This window comes from Anopheles merus, chromosome 3R (assembly GCF_017562075.2).
Source record: "Anopheles merus strain MAF chromosome 3R, AmerM5.1, whole genome shotgun sequence".
In the NCBI taxonomy this organism is placed as follows: Eukaryota; Metazoa; Arthropoda; class Insecta; order Diptera; family Culicidae; genus Anopheles; species Anopheles merus.
In genome coordinates, this window is record NC_054084.1 from 31630463 (window position 1) to 31647142 (window position 16680).

A 16680-nucleotide genomic window follows, 5' to 3' on the forward strand; every position below is an offset into this window, starting at 1 on the left:
ACGATACATTGTAGCAATCTCCCGGGAGGAGAAATTCGCAGCAGGAAAAAGGTGCAAGGTTCACATGTTCTTTAAATTGAAGGTATATTCCTGTCTATAGAGCAGTATTGAATGAGTTTTTGAGTGATTACAACAGTTAGTTCAAAATTATTGAAGCTAGAGCAGACAATGTGGATAAATGAAGGATTTTATAATGAATTATGAATAAATGAGAACTCATAAGACTATAAATAATCAACAACAAAAATCTAAGAGTTCTTCGCTTTTACACTTTCATAATTTTTTTTTTTTTTGAATTTTTGGTGTTTATGTTTTGTAAACATGTCAAGGCAATTGTATTTATGATTAATTAGATTAGGAATGACACAATCATATAATTTAAAGGCAATTTATCGTTAATATTCTACTCTACGGAGTTTTCTCCCTTATTCTCTATGTTGGTGTCTTTAACGAAATTTAACTGAAGACAAACAAACACTAATGGCTCCTTCTATATTTGAAGCCAGAAAGCTGACATTTCCGCCTGTCAATGGATCAATACACATTACCCGAGATGAACCCATTTGACAATTATTTAGCCATATTGGATTGCACTCTTTCTGTACAAACCAAGATGTATTAAAAAAAAAAACAATTTGTTTTCTTTGTTTTGTTTGAAATAAAGCTTGTAATAAATTTAAAAAAATCGATCTAAACAATTTTTAACCTTTCTTGACGACATTATCATGCTTCAGCAAAAAAAGAACATCAATATCTTATGAGCTAACCTTTAATATTGTTCAGGCTGAATTAATATAGGCTGAAAATCTGACGTCTATTTCATGTGTGCTTTTGTATGGAGTTTCAGACATGATTTCAGCCGTCAACGGTCAACCTCCATATAAAAAAGCTGACCAGAATCGTAAACCCTCCCAATCATAGAAACCAAAACTCACGAATTAGGTTCTACAAAGTCCTGTTGGGAACAATACATTAATTTTTATGTATTTCTTATGTTTCAAGGACGCCAAAGGCCATGTTGTTTTAATCCTAAAGATTTGCCCTTGACAGCTTTTGTCCTTTGATGACTTTGCACAATGCAAGCAAAGGACAAAAGGCACGCGACTCTCCTCGCGTCGCACAATTTATTAGAATGATTCATTGCTTTTTTAAACTCCGTTTGGAGACCACACATTAGTACCGGGGGGACTGCCAAATCTAATTTATGCGCTACCAACAATGGCGCACCTTACGGTGGCTGAAAACTCAACACCCCCGTAGTAATCGGTGGTCGTGATGGAAACTTAGCATGAATAACATCCTAACTTTTTGACTGCACTGCACACCACACCCCGTACTTACTTCGCGCGGTGTGCAAGTTTTTCCCCCCATGGTTTCTGTCCGGCCCTTTTTTCTCTATCCAAATAACCTTGACGGTGACCACACACACACTCAAAAAAAAGGCTGTTTGCACCGGCTCTCCGGCGGTTGCTAATATGCGAGCTGCTTCCCCTCCACTATTTTCTTTTTTGAATTAATTGAATCCACCACAATGAGCCCGCAATGAATCGTTTTATTGGGTAGAAATCGTTCGAGTGAATTTTGGGCAACCCGTTAGGCGGTGCTGCGCCAAACCAGACCACCTGCCCTGCACGTTCGAAAGCAAAACAAGCGTTAAAAAACCCACTGCTGGGGGAGTAGTGCTTGCTGGATTCGTGGTGCAACGCCCGACGTCCGAAATACACGAGATGTTGTAAGTCATAGAGCGCACGAGCGAGCGCTCGCGCCGCTTGCCATGACAGGGGAGACAGATTTATGGTTCTACTAAATTCTAGTCTAAAGTCCCTTATAACAGAAACGTACCGCTTCCCCATTTGCCGCCCGGTTCAAACCAAAACCCCCGGTAACTCAAGGGTAACAACAACTTCCACTCCCCGCCGAAAACAGAGCAGCGAAAAACCGAAAGAAAAGCAAGTGGAAAACAATGGGTGGGTTTGGCACAGCGATCAGCGTTAGCTGGTTTTGATGCTTTACACCGCAAGCGACTTAGCATAATGTCGTTAGGGTTAAGATAAATGGGGCGCATAAAACCGGGCCGCCTGGCGTGCGCCGGTCAGCGGCCTCACCGAGCGATAAGCGCTGAAGGGATCTATCATCTTGACCCTTAAATTCGAGAGATCGTTGCTCCCCCTTTTTAGTTGCTGCAATGCACAACACACACACACACACTCTGTGTTTGATAATCAGGTGCACAAGACCCTTCTGTGAATGTCTGAAGCTGAGGGGGGAGGAAACACTTAATAAACCTATCACCTGTAACGTTGTTAGGTACGCGCTTTTACCTCAATCGACCCCTTGCAATCTCTCCTCAGGCGTGTAGCACCCTTTCTTGGAATTCCCGCTGACTGAGCTGAAAGGTGTTATGCCTGTTACATTCTACGCCCTGGAGTGGAAAATATGTAGCACAGCATCACCCCGACCTACTGCTGCTGCTGCTGCTGCTGCCAAGTTACGTGAGACTGACGCATCCATCACTTCCATTTATTAGTTCGTGTGAGTGATCTCTTCCGCCACGTTAACCACGCAAGGCGGCTCGACCTCTTCCATTATGCCAACATCAAACACGCGTCAAAAGCGCGTCGATGCTGCAAGAGAGACCTCCGCGAGATGTCATAATAGGTGACGATCAAGGCAAACACCTATCGGACGCTCTTCGATCCACCAAGTCATCGTTTGCGTTAACCTTGCCACTCGGGCTCGGAACGAGAAGGCAATCATGGAGGAAAGTACGGACAGAGGGGATGATATCTTTTAAGTGGATTTTGTTTGTGTAGATAGGCAATTGAGGACGCTGCCCTACTTCTTGCCATTCCCATATCCATGGCAGGTGGATGTTTCACCACTCTGACATCTGTCAAAAACTTCCGATAAAAACGACGATCCAAAGCGCATGTTCGTGGTAACGTCATCAGATGTTGATAGCAAACCTAACCTCAACTCACCTCTTGTCTACAAATAAAGGAGTGAAACACTAGAACAAACACATTGCGTTTTGGGCTTTTAATATGTTAAGCCTACGCATCTTCATGCCCGCCTATGTTTGCTAATCGATCGTAACACGATTGAGCAATGGTCGTGTCATGAGCAAACACAGTGTACATCCTCCCACGTCCCAATTACAATCAATTTTTGTTGACGACTATGCTAAGTGCTTTGACAACTTGCACCTAAAAAAAACTGGAAACAAAAACAACAGATAAAATTGCACCCTCAAAAGCTGGCTCCTCAACTCCGGCAACGCACTCGTCCCAAGAGTATGAACGAGCTTTAAAGCTTTTTACAGCTTCTTTCCGACTGTGTCGAATGACCCGCCCGGTGATGTAATGGAGCGCCGCATCCCCGCAACAAAGCGCAAAGCAAAGCGGACAAGTGGCACGAAAAACGTACACACAGAGCGAGCGAGAGGGTTCACGAGTGAAGTGCAAATGCACAACCAACTACACTCAGTGCCGATCGGTGCGATGTACACGAAAATGTGAAAAGTAAACTAGCTTCCAGAGAGCAAAGGAAACAACTCTCACACACACAAGCCTTCGAATTTGTTGTTTACAGTCACGTTATGACATCGTTCGGAAGGTCGGTGCACGAACGGTTCCGTTCCGCGCCGGCGAAGAGCACGGGTCCGGCGCGCCATATATCACGACGATCACCATCGCCGTCGAATTTTTGCGTTCATCTAACCTAATCGATACACTTTTTTCTCACCCTTAGTCGCGTACTGTTTTGCAGGAAGAACAAGCAAAAAAAGCTCGTACATCGATACCAATCAATACTATCACACCCCGCCCACTGAAGCGCACGGAAATGAACACCTCTCTAGCTCGATGCCGTCCACCAGATAAGCCCGTGTTGATGGGGAGGCCCAAAAAAGGAACCAAAACAGACGGTACAGTTATCTCCGATAGCAACGAAACTTCAAGTATCTTCTAGTGATGTGCACACTGAGTCAGGTTGAGCAAGTAAGTAATAGATTGGCAAGTTAATAAGTTTAATTGAATTCCCCTGAAGTGGGCTTTGAACTCAATAAAGAAACTCACACAATTTTGATGAGTACTTTAAGGCTCTAACTCACTCAAAGCAAATTAAACCATTCGTGAGTTACATAACGCTATCGAGAGTCTAATATCATTGAGTGTTTCTCGCTCTCCGTGTCTAACCGACTAACAACTCGCTCAAGGGTTCGAGAGCTGAATCTCACTGAGTGATTAAACTCTTAACGTCGCTCTCTAACATTTGAATCATTCGTGAATTTAACAGCTCTTTCAAGAGCTAAATCTACATGAGCGGGTTATCTCTTCATCCAAAAGAACGGATTAATTCACAGCCAACTAATACACTCGTGAGTTAAATAACTCTTTCGAAAGTTTGAGCAATAGTAGAATGATTATGCTCTTTGCACCGAATAACAAATCAATCAAAGTGAACTGAATCTACCATGAGTTCAATAGCTGTTTAGGGAAATCGATCTCACTGTGTGATCAATCTTTTTAGGCCACTCAGAGTGAATTAAATTTGTTGAAAGTTAAGTTTACATGAATGAGTGGTTGAACTCTCCATGCCAATTTGGAATTTACGCACAATGATCTGATTCATTCATGTGTTAAATAATCTCCTGCATGAGTTAAATCTCGATGAATACTTACTGACAAGTAACTCACTTAAACCTTTTTCTACGAGCCTTACCAAACTCACTCTTATCATCTCACTTCCTATCTCTTAGAGAGTGATATAGATTCCATTATAACTCATTTACTCTGAAGTAACTCACGGTACTGAGCGAGTCCATCTCTAGCATCTTCCAATTGCCAACTCTGTTACACTCGAAGTGACTGTTGCAAAAAAAAAGAACAAGGGTGCGAAAAATATGGCCAAACTAATGGGAACACACTCAGCCTGTGCTCTACACTCCACCCACCACCAACTCTTCGATTAACGCGCTCCAAAAAGGAAAGTATCGGTCTCACCCTCACGCTCTATCTCGAGCGGCTCACTCCCGCCCCAAATGGGCTCGATTAGGTGGACACAAAAATGCAATAATAAAGCACCACCGACGGCACCTGAAAAGCACAGCGACACCGGTAGAGGCAGTCACTACCCGGCGCCAGTTCGCTACAGCGCACGAGAGCTCATTTGCTTATGTCACGCAAACATTGTGTGTCCTGGACTTGTTTGTGCTGTCTAGCGGTGCCTGCCGCTTAGGTCCATCGTGCGGCAGGCTCTAAGATTTATGGTTCTCGGTGGGAAATAGCGATCCCGAAGGGGCTTCCTGTGTGCTCTGGAGACATCCTGTACTCCCCCAAAAACCTAGGCCCGTAGTCCAAAACGAAGGAAACCTGTGCTGAGCTCGCCCCAGCGGAAGTGTAATTACAATCCTCTAGCGACTCGGTCGCACTTTATCCCCACAACTGGTGCGATGGTTGGACTTTCCCATTCCAATATGTGTACGATATGCTGCGAGAGACTTTGTCCACAGCAGTCGCTGGACACTTTTCACTCGCCACCGTACAGACACACCGACACGATAGATAAGTTCGGTCGCATGCAAATGCCCGTTCCGGTAGTGCGTCTGTCCCTCCCTCCCGACTGTCTCGATCATTGGCTCGAGAGAGCACTCTTGTCCCAACCGCCTACGCAATAATGATATTAATAATACGAACACCCTCGTATTTGCAATAGTGCTACCACGGCCATGGCCTTACTATGTGTCTCGCTTGCTGCTCGACAATCCCAGGGCGGCCCTACAGTAGCACCCAGGTGCGAGAATGGAATGGACCCAAATGATTTCCGGTACGCGCGTCCGGGACGCATTCGATTGGTCGGCGAATCTGTGCGTCCACTTTCCCAGCGTCCGGTACCCGATTCTTACCACACATTAATCGATTAGTGGAGCGGATGCATACACACACTGGAGTGCGCTCTGCGCTTGGAAGAAAGCTGCTGAATGGGTAATCAAGCAATAGACAGGAGAAATGTCTCGACTGTTTCTTAAATCCAAACGTTTCCCAAGGCAATGCTATATTACACCACACAAGAGATGTGTTGCAACTGGCATGTGTGGAGTGATTGGAGTTGAAAGCATGTGTAGAATCCACCATATGGAAATTATCACAGTAACGAACCATATTTCTAACATCTCCTCCCAATATGCAATGTCTACACAGAAGATGTAAGAGTAGCATTCGAAACGAAAGTAGCTCCTCCAAATCTAGGACAAGATCACACAGAATCACAACCCAGCTTACAGCACCCCAGCAAGACTCTCTGTTGTCAGATAGGCCGATGATCGATTAGTTTCTTATGGAAACACCCGTTATGGCGCAGCGAAGTTCGTCAGCAATTGACCCTATGCGCACAGGCGCACACCGACCATTATTATTAGAGATGCAAAACAGCCACTCACTCCCTGCTTAGGTGAGTGTATGTGTATGCCGATGCATCCGCCGAGTGCATCACAACAAAGCGAAAGAAGGTGGAAAGGAGATGGACCGAAGGCTCTCCTTCTTTTGGTCTTTTGCCCGCCAGCGATCCCGACCCTGGACACGACCCAATTTGATTTCCTTTCGTACCGATCGTTCGAACGTCATCTTTCTCTCCCATTCTCCAACCCATTTGCGTCCAAAAATGCGTTCTTCTAGTTTCGTAATTATTCACAAAGCGGGTGCACCACACCAAAGCGCAATGGACTTGAATATCTCGATCGCTTTTCTCCCGCGGGGCGACAAAACCAAAGCCCAAGAGTACCAGGGCGGTGGTGTGTGTGCGTGTGGGGACCTGATTTCCATCCGCGACCGGAGCCAGCAGTAGTGGCGATTGGGAAATAATGGCCGCCAATGGGGCCGCCGCCGAGTGCATCAAAGCGCGCTCACGGGCGATAAATCTAAAAAGCATACGCTGTCAGAATTCTTGGCCCCACCAAGATGGAAGATGGATGGATGCATGACTCGGTGCCTTCCGGGGGTTTGCACAAGCGAACGGTTTGCAACGTTGCTCAGCGGAGAATAGAAGTAGTTCAGGCAGGAAGTGCAGGGGAAGAACAAGAACTATACAAGCCGTACAGCAAAGAGAGCTCCTCCTTAACCGATTCCGTCGATTGATTGAAGCCATGGTCAGCACGGAACGTTCAGTAGCCTGAGGACAGACATGTTACACGCTTCAACCAAAAAAACGGTACTTTATCAGAATCCGGGCGCGTGGAACTCGGTAACCCATATTCCAGAGTTCGCCACATCTCGAGACAAAAACACGTCCAGATCGTGAGAATCGGTTGGCCACCGATCGATTGTGACCCACAAAATCGATTCGAACGACAAACGACGCCAATCGGCGCCGGCAACTCTATCGGCACTGACAGATCTCGCCATTCGGTCCGGAAGTTAACATTCCATTCCCAATTCCTCGGATGTCACCACCGTCGAGAAGTCACCAAAGTCGCTCGCCCGCGGACCGGATGGTGATTAATCTTCGAGCGGGCGAAAGGGGTTGCGTTTTCTGTAGAACGAGCGAATTAAAATCAACGATCATCGTGATGGCGAGAGAGGAAGAGAGCATTCCAATGGCCCGAGCGCGCGTCATTAAATGCGATGATTCATTTTAATTCCCAACTTGACAACGGCGTGCGACGAGTTCTACCGAGAGAGCAGCAAGCGCCTATCAGAATCGACATTTTGCGAAGCCCTTGAGGCGCGTTTCAGTGTTGAATGTAGCAAAAAAAAAAACGCTAAACGAATATTTCCTCTGCCAAAGCCGCATCTAACGAGAGCTCAGCTCCGTTAAGCGCTGTGCGCCGATAACTTAAATTCTTCCCATCAGGCCGGCATCATCCCGCAGGCTGCACTTAAACAAGAGTTAACGCTCTTTCCTTCCCGCTCTGTTGAACGACCTGTCAAGAACAGACGATCGTCTGTCGGGTGAGGATTTTGCGATCTTACTTCTTAGAGCCATAGCGTGGTGAGATCAGGAGGCACACTGTTCTCGAAGAAGACGGCCATATTTGTCTCGCCGTAAAGCAAAACCAGCGCCAGATGGTTTCAACGAACGGCAATAACAGCAACACACAGATAAAAAAGGAAACACACTGCAGTTGTGTTTCGTCATCGCGGTTCGTTTCTAATTTTACCACCGGGTGCGAATAAACCGATCATCTGTGTAAGGGGTAATAAAATCCAATAACGACTTACGGAAACTCAAAAACGGTCTTTGAGACTCTTGAAATCAGTCAAACAAAGTCTGAGTTTTCGGCGCGCTATATGCTTGTGGAAGAGCTCTCTATTGTGCCGATGAATATAGGCATTAAAGCAAAACTCTAGCTACGATTCGCCACCTTTTATCGCGCAATAAAACGCTTAGAGAGCTCCCTCGATGGGTGTTTGTTGTTTGGTAAGCTATTAAAATGTACACGACCGCACAGCGTTCTTTTTCTTTTCCTTCTCTAGAACGTTTCATTGCGAAACAAAACTGAACTCATCGACGAACGAACCCCGCAGCGTTTTTGTTTGTCATTTGTGTACAATACGATTTTAGCATATTTGGATATTTTGTTCCTCGTATGCGAGTTGTCTTTGCGTCCGTGAGCGGACTGAGCAATCATTTGGTTGACTCAACGCTAATGTACTGCCAGCAAACATACACACACCGACATTTGCTTATAAGCATGTGATGGCGTGTTTTTCCTCGATGCCCTTTTTTGCTTTTTGCTTCTGGTAGAGTAGAGTAGTGTGCAGAACGACGGCACAGGAAATGAGTGTACATTTCTTTTTCAATAAGTTGTACTCATATAGAACGTAAGCTGGCGCGCATGTAGCAAAACAAAACAATTGAAGAACTTAACGGAGCTCACGTCTCTAACACACCCAACTAACAAAATCGACATGCTTTCTCATTCTACCCAATAGATCAGTAAGCCTGAGAGAGCGAGAAAGCATGTCGATTTCGTCGCTTGGGCAGGCATACTCTTTTGTTTGCAAGTTCAGCAGGGGTTTTCGGAAGAAGAAATAATGAGCTCTTTCTATGCAACATAATAGATAACGTTAGAGCCAAAAAGAGCCCTCTTGCCTTGAAAGTTACAATTCTGAGGTTTCCAACGGTTTTACATAAGCTATGTTGCACGTGCATAAGGAGCACAGAGAGCGTGAGTGTAAGGAGCGTAAAGAGCGTAATGAGCGTTCAGAGCGTATAATGAGTGTAAGGAGTTCAAGGAGTGCAAGGAGTGCAAGGAGTGCAAGGAGTGTAATGAGTGTAGGGAGTTCAAGGAGTGCAAGGAGTGAATGGAGCGTAAGGAGCGTAAGGAGCGTAAGGAGCGTAAAGAGCGTTATGAGCGTTCAGAGCATATAATGAGTGAAATGAATGCATGGTGTGCAAGGAGCATAAGAAGTGCAAGGAGTGCAAGGAGTAGAATGAGTGCAAGGAGTAGAATGAGTGCAAGGAGTAGAAGGAGTAGAAGGAGTGCAAGGAGTGCAATGAGTGCAAAGAGTATAAGGACTGAAAGGGATGTAAGGGGTGTAAAAAGTGAAAGGAGAGCAAGGAGTATAAAGAGTAAAAGGAGTGTAAGGAGGGAAAGAAGTGCGAGGATTGTAAGGAGCGCAAAGAACATTAGAATCGTAAGGAGTAGAAGCAGTGTACGTAGATATAAACCTGTTGCAAATGATTGAGCAATTCTTCTGCTTTAAAAAAAAATGTATACATTACATTTACTTATTAGTTGATGGAGATATTTAAAGACAATATAGGGAGCGTTGGTTTAGCTTTTTAATATTCTTTTCTAAACAGTTATAACACTAAAGAATAGAGAATATTCAATCATTTAGAAGAAGGTACTAGATCTCATTTCATATTTATTTCTACTCTTCATTTACTGTAACCAATTAAAAACACCCTTACAACCCCTGCCTAAATTGTATTCTAAGATGTTGATAGCTTTGTTTTACCAAAAAAAGACGTCCAAAGAAATGTGCTTTGCAAATAACCTGCACAGCCAACGTTGCGAAAGCATGTTCTTTCGAGTGGAAAAATAACCACCACAAAAACACGCAAAATAAAATAATGTACTGGCGTGCCGTGAGACCACATTGTATCCCTCTGCTATCCGTAGCTAATTAAGACCTTCAGACCGAAGGTCTTACCGGCTCATTTAAAAGCCATTTGCTCCGGTGAAAGTCCTTTGGCACTAACGGAAAAGGAACGACCGGTGCAGTTCGGTGGCACAGCACAGAACGTACAACGTACAGCGATAAACAACACTCTCGTCTCATGAAACCGTCAAATAAAATATAAACTAACCAACACACCGCCAGACTTCATAGCACGCTCATCAACACCGATGATTGCCATGAAATGGCATGAAATACGCAAACACCACATTCGCCAAAAAGGAGCACCAGGCGTACGGGCACGTTTTGCGGAAGTTCCTAGCGCTCCTTTTTAGATCCCACTCAGCTCACAACCGTTTACACCTTCCCTCCTGTTTTATCTTAACTCACACCACGCCGATTCGCGTCACCTCGTCACCTCTGGGAGGGAGGCGGCAACCCCAACGGCGCGTGTGGACATGAAAACGTTCGCACAAATCACCCGCGCGGGTATTTATCGACCGGCGGGGGGCAGGAAAAAATCCATAAACGATCATAATTTATGCCCATAAGAATAGCTATCACTCGTCTCGCACTCGGCTTTCGGCAGGGCGTCACGCCACCACTCACTCAATCGCCGGTCGCCAGGCAAGTAAAATGTGCTGCTCCACACATCCCAAGCTTCGGATTTAAGGGGAAAAAAGAGGCGAACGCGGATAACTATCGACAGTGAACGATGGCTAAAGATCAGCAAAGATCAGGCGCACGAGGGCGTGTTTTTGAAAAGGAAAGTTGAAGCCAACTCCCTCTCCCCAGGCCCTGCGCTGATTTTCCAACCCCGTTTTATCACACCTCTGCATCATTCCCGAAACGCCATTCATTGCGCGCGTTATCGATCGATATGCGTGAATGGATTTTATGCGAAATTTACGACGCGCCAGGCATGATGGAAAGCCGTCTCTCCACCCTGACAGCTCCTACCCGCCGCGTACGGGGGTGTGTGTTTGGAAGCTCCATTTCAAACTCCCAACGCCGCCGCCGGTGTTGCCTCCCCTCGAGGGAAAGGTGTTTCAGATTTCGCACGCCGGCTTAAATATCGGTCCAATCGGGCCTGTCCCTACGGGGGTCTGCAGCTAGGAGTTAGAGAAAAAGAGTCCCGCGTAACGGCCCCGGGAAGGCCGTCCGAGTGCGTTCGCAAAAGGCCAAACCCAAACGGAATGGTGGTGGGACCGTCGTATCGCTGGCAGATCGTGACGACGCGCCAATAGGTAGGTGGGCCAAAGTGACACGAGCGTCGGCAGCAGAGCAGGGCAGGCAGCAAAACACGATGCATAGAAAATTATCGCCCGCTTTTCGCACCTACAGGGTTTATTGGCATTCCTGTTTGTGCGAAAACTGTGATGCCGAATTATGTTTTGCACAGTTTTTTTGTTAAGCTTGCTTGTCACACAGCAAGGGGTAGAGATACAAAATACGGGACACACACACACATCACCACCATCGAGACGCTAGAAAGTTTGTTGCGATAGAATCGGTTATTTGATCGTTTCCTTCTGCTGCACCTTTTCATACATGTGTGCAGCACGGCTGAAATTGAAATATTACCCCGCTGGAGGGGTTGGTACTGTGACCCATGGCACCGGGGTGCGAGAGATCATGCGTGTCGTCCCATGAAAGGGAAAGCTTGCACACACACAAACACACACACCAGGCTCCATTATCGAGCAAAAGGATCCCGTAGGAACAGAATCGGAGGGCTTTAAAACTGTCTTCACTCGACTTTTATCGGCCCACGACAATTTCATTGCCTTTTTTTTCTTTGTCCCTATGCTTTAGGTTCTGGTGTGCTTGGCACACTGAAGGCACTTTCCTTTTCGATGCATTCGAATGAGGGGGAAGAAAGATTTCAACTCTCTGATGCCACCCGCATACGAGTTGCGCGGGCGCATTTATGCTCTCCTTCAATCTTCCTCTTTTGCTGGTCCTTTTTTTGCATCTGACGACCTCAAATTTAGTGCTTCGTTGCTGTTAGGAGAGCTAGAGCCAACCAAGCACTTGGATAAAATCTTCCACTCTCCTCCATAGAAGTGATTTATCGCCAAAAATATGCATGCCACCGAGTTCGTCGCCTGCAGTTTATTGCTTGGAGCGACAGTTTTTTTTAAAAGACCCTTATAAAGACCGCAACAGTCGCTGTTGTTTTTGTGTGTGCGTGTACGTTTCTCTATCCCTCATTGATACGACCACAAACTACGAGAAAGTGATGCACGCTTGAGACTTTTTAACACATTTCATTTTCGTCACTTTCCCAAAAAAAAAAAACAAAAACAAAAGCCCCTTGCGCACAGGTGCAGAAAGAAAACGAGATCTCCGTAGCATAAAAACAAAGTGTCATGATGGCTTTCGCATGACGGCTAACACGCACCACCATGCGTGCGACATTCAATTTCGGAAGCTGCACTCCTGTCCCAGAAAAAGCTCAAATTTCGTCGTTACTAGGCTATTTTTTTTATTTTAATTCCACTGTCTTACTTAGCGCCTCCCGCCCGCGTGGAACGAACGCCAAGATCCGATTACCCTGTCCCGCACTGGTTGCGTGCGAAAACATCGGTGGTGATCGATTGATCTCACGGAGGAGTACGAACGGCACAGGGCGGTTTGTTGACAGCGCTTCCGTGGTGAGAACGTGGGCGCGAAACAAAAGGCGCGAAAAGGCGCAGAAGAGACAGAGCAAAAGCGGACATATCTCGCATTAAATGCACGGTGAGCCACACAACAAAGCGCGCAACATAATTATGTACACTTTCACACACACACACATCGAAACCACCAGCCCAAAACCCCGAAACGAAATGCCGCACAAAGGTGACACGTGGTTGTCACACACTTCTTCCCGTCTGAAAGGGGTGCAAAACACTAAAAGGGGAAAACACGGATAACACGAAGAGAGAGAGGTGCGAAGCTGCCATGATGTATTTCCAATACATTCCGTCCCCAATTCTCCCACCTGTTTCGTCTGGGTGTTTGAATCTCAGTTTTTGGTGTGCTGTGTGGGATCTGTTTCCCGCGCATTTGCAGCAAGTGACGAACCGCTCTCCTCTTTTTCATTCCACCCAGTCGCTGCTTTTATGGGGGACAAACAATTTTACGCTTTGTTGAAGCTGCCACCATCGATTAACAACGCTGTGTACGGATGGTTTTTCGAATCTTTTTTTTTTCGCTCGTCCAATGCAATCGATCGTGTGGACACGGCGAGTAATATGGGCCACACTGTTAGAGGAGGGTTTTCTACGGTAGAATATCACACCGGCAAGTCAGTAAGCCACCAACACGCCAGGCTGCTGTGTTTGCACTTCATGCATGGTTGATTATCGGCTACCGAACTCATTCTCACCCGTGTGTGATTGTGTTTTTTGTTTGAGCTGCAACCGTTTCATACAACCCAAAATAATAGCCGTTCGGTAGCGGAGGTACCGCCGAGGGTAAGAGTGGTCGAAGGAAAAAAACCGGGCCAGGCTGCTGGAATGCACCGTCTAATTGCGTCTAATTTAGAAGCGTAATAAATGCTAAGAAAACACTGGGTAATAAATTTGTTTCAACGAGAAATTCCATTCTAGTTCAATGCACCTTTTTCAAGTGAGAGTGTGCCGGGCGTTGGTTTTGTTGACATGAATGATTATTAGGTTTTACGGGAAGTCAGGAGAAGTTCCCAGTAGTGATGGAAAAAATGAAGTTTTCGTCGGAATCAATGTCGGGTAACTCCAAAATTTTCTGGAATCGATTCTGGAGCACGTCTGGATCCAGGATTGGTTCCGGAATTGACTCTAGAATTGGAACCAGAATCGGCTCCTTAATTAGCTCCAGAATCGGATCTGGAATTGGAATTGGCTCCAGAATCAGAATTGAATCCGGAATCAGAACTGGATCCACAATCAGAATTGGACCCGGAATCGGAATTGGATCCGGAATCAGAATTGGATCCGGAGTCAGAATTGGATCCAGAATCAGAATTGGATCCGGAATCAGAATTGGATCCGGAATCAGAATTGGATCCACAATCAGACTTGAATCCGGAATCAGAAATAGATCCAGAATCAGAATTGGACCCGGAATCAGAATTGGATCCGGTATCATAATTGGATCCGGAATCGGAATTGGATCCAGAATCAGAATTGGATACAGAATCAGAATTGAATCCGGAATCGGATCCGGAAATCCGATTCTGATCCGGCTTTGGAGTCGGCTCCAGAGTCGGCTTCGGAATCGAATCCGGAATCGGAGTCAGATCCAGAATCGGATCTCAAATGGGAATCGACCCGGTAATCGGAATCGGACCCGGCTGCGGAATCGGAAATGATTTCGAATACATAATCAGAATAGGATAGTTCTGATTCATAGCTCCCACCACCATTTTTCAGAGTAGATGAGACAAACTTAGAAACTAGTAAAAAAGCTACCAAGAAGAGAACTATTACTAACATTTAAACGTATTTAGAAGGCAAAGATGCATCAGTTCAAATTACGAATGCGTCGTATGAACTAGCAAAAGCCACATTTTATGCAGATACTGTAAATAGTACTTGCAATGGTCTATAGATTGACATAAATATATTTTCAACAGTATTAAACTGATGCAATTTAATACTTTTTCAAGGAACTACTAATAGATTTCAACCATCTTTTTTAGCTTTTCTCTAACACATTACAAAACGTATTGCATTTGTAATCGTAACAGATAGCATTGTAATTGCAACTGCCACAATACAATCCACTTTAGTAGTAGCATCAGCTCAACAAACAGTGCGAAAGGAGCTAAACGCACTTCACTATAGAGGATGAAAAAAACATTTCAACAAACAACCATTTTCCATTTAAAAATGGCTTCCTTTATGCTCCTCTCCGTCCACAAAATTCATTCATGTGCCACCGCCGACGCCGCTTGTTCCCATCAGCACGATCAGCACAAAGCTATCGCAATCGTTTCTTTCTACCACCGAAAAATAAGATTATTCATTAAGATAATCCCGACGGCTAATCTGTCCACTCAATCTTCATCACGATCGCTTCATGATTTGGCCGCTAGCTTCCCTTCCACATCTTTGCCATATATGCATTCGTACTCGGAGTGTAGCATTAACAAAAAAAACGAAAGGAAGCAATAAACCAACAAAAAACCATGTGTACACACACACACACACACACACACACACACACACACACACACACACACACACACACACACACACACACACACACACACACACACACCACACACACACACACACACACACACACACACACACACACACACACACACACCACACACACACACACACCACACACACACACACACACACACACACACACACACACACACCACACACACACACACAACACACACACACACACACACACACACACACACACACCACACACACACACACACACACACACACACACACACACACACACACACACACACACACACACACACACACACCACACACACACACACACACACACACACACACACACACACACACCACACACACACACACACACACACACACACACACACACACACACACACACACAGTGCAGCAAAAAGCATGATGCACGCAGCATATGGATATAAACAAAATGTACAAATCACCCCAATACGGTGTGTGTGCTGCTCGGGTGAGATAATTTCCCTTTCAAAGAAGAAAGTGATCACGACCCACGGGCTGACACAGTTGACATCCGCTAATAAGGTCACCATTTAAATGGGGAAGCAGGGGAGGGAACCTCTGGCAGGTCTTCTCCAAACCCTCTCACGACGATTAGCCAAGACGCGTGTTATTAAAAAGGGCCCTCGTGAGCCCTTGTAAGCGAGTATCGCACGCATTCAATGATGACTCACACGGGGAAAGGGCACGGATATAGGTGATCGATGAGAAACACTTTCCCTTAATCGAACTGAACACACACAGCGCCGCCGCCACCGCCGCCTATTTTGGTAAATAAAGCAATGGGAAGTCTTCGTGCAAAACGAACCAGACTTAGATGGGAATTCCCATTTAGTTTTGGTTCGGTTTCCAAAACTCCAGTATTGACTGAACGTTGATTAATGTTGCAGAAAGTCAAACGCACGACCCAACATCAACAACAACAAGCCCAGAGGACCACCAACATGCACCCCGCGAGTGCGAGGGTGGACACGCGGCACGCAGCATAAAAACGGCGGTAAACAATGAGATTCGTTTGGAGTAGGGTTTGGTTCCTTTGCTTTCTTCCTTAAATGTGTGTGCCGTATCGGCTTACTTCACGATATCGTTTTATTTTTTCTTCCTTCGCGAGGGAGTGACATTGTGCTGAGGGCGTGCTGTTTGTTGGTTGGGTGGCCAACCATATTTATATCATTTTGTTCAATGTTGACCGAAACTGATTCTACGGCTCCTTTGGTTTTAGTTAGCATCGTTTGCCTTTTTTATCGTTGTTGATGTTGGTTTATCATTAAATTTCTTGTGATTAGCTCGTGCGTTGATTGACGCAATGACGCATTATATCTATAATCAAAATAGTAAAGATATGCTTC

General features: G+C 45.6%; 1 protein-coding gene across 1 annotated transcript; it reads right to left on the minus strand.

Annotated features, from left to right (window-relative positions):
- Positions 1-13799: 13799 nt before the first annotated feature.
- LOC121595622 (tetra-peptide repeat homeobox protein 1-like) lies at positions 13800-14237 on the minus strand. The gene has a single exon (XM_041919713.1). It carries the CDS (start codon positions 14235-14237, stop codon positions 13800-13802), a length of 438 nt encoding a protein of 145 aa, XP_041775647.1.
- Positions 14238-16680: the final 2443 nt, after the last annotated feature.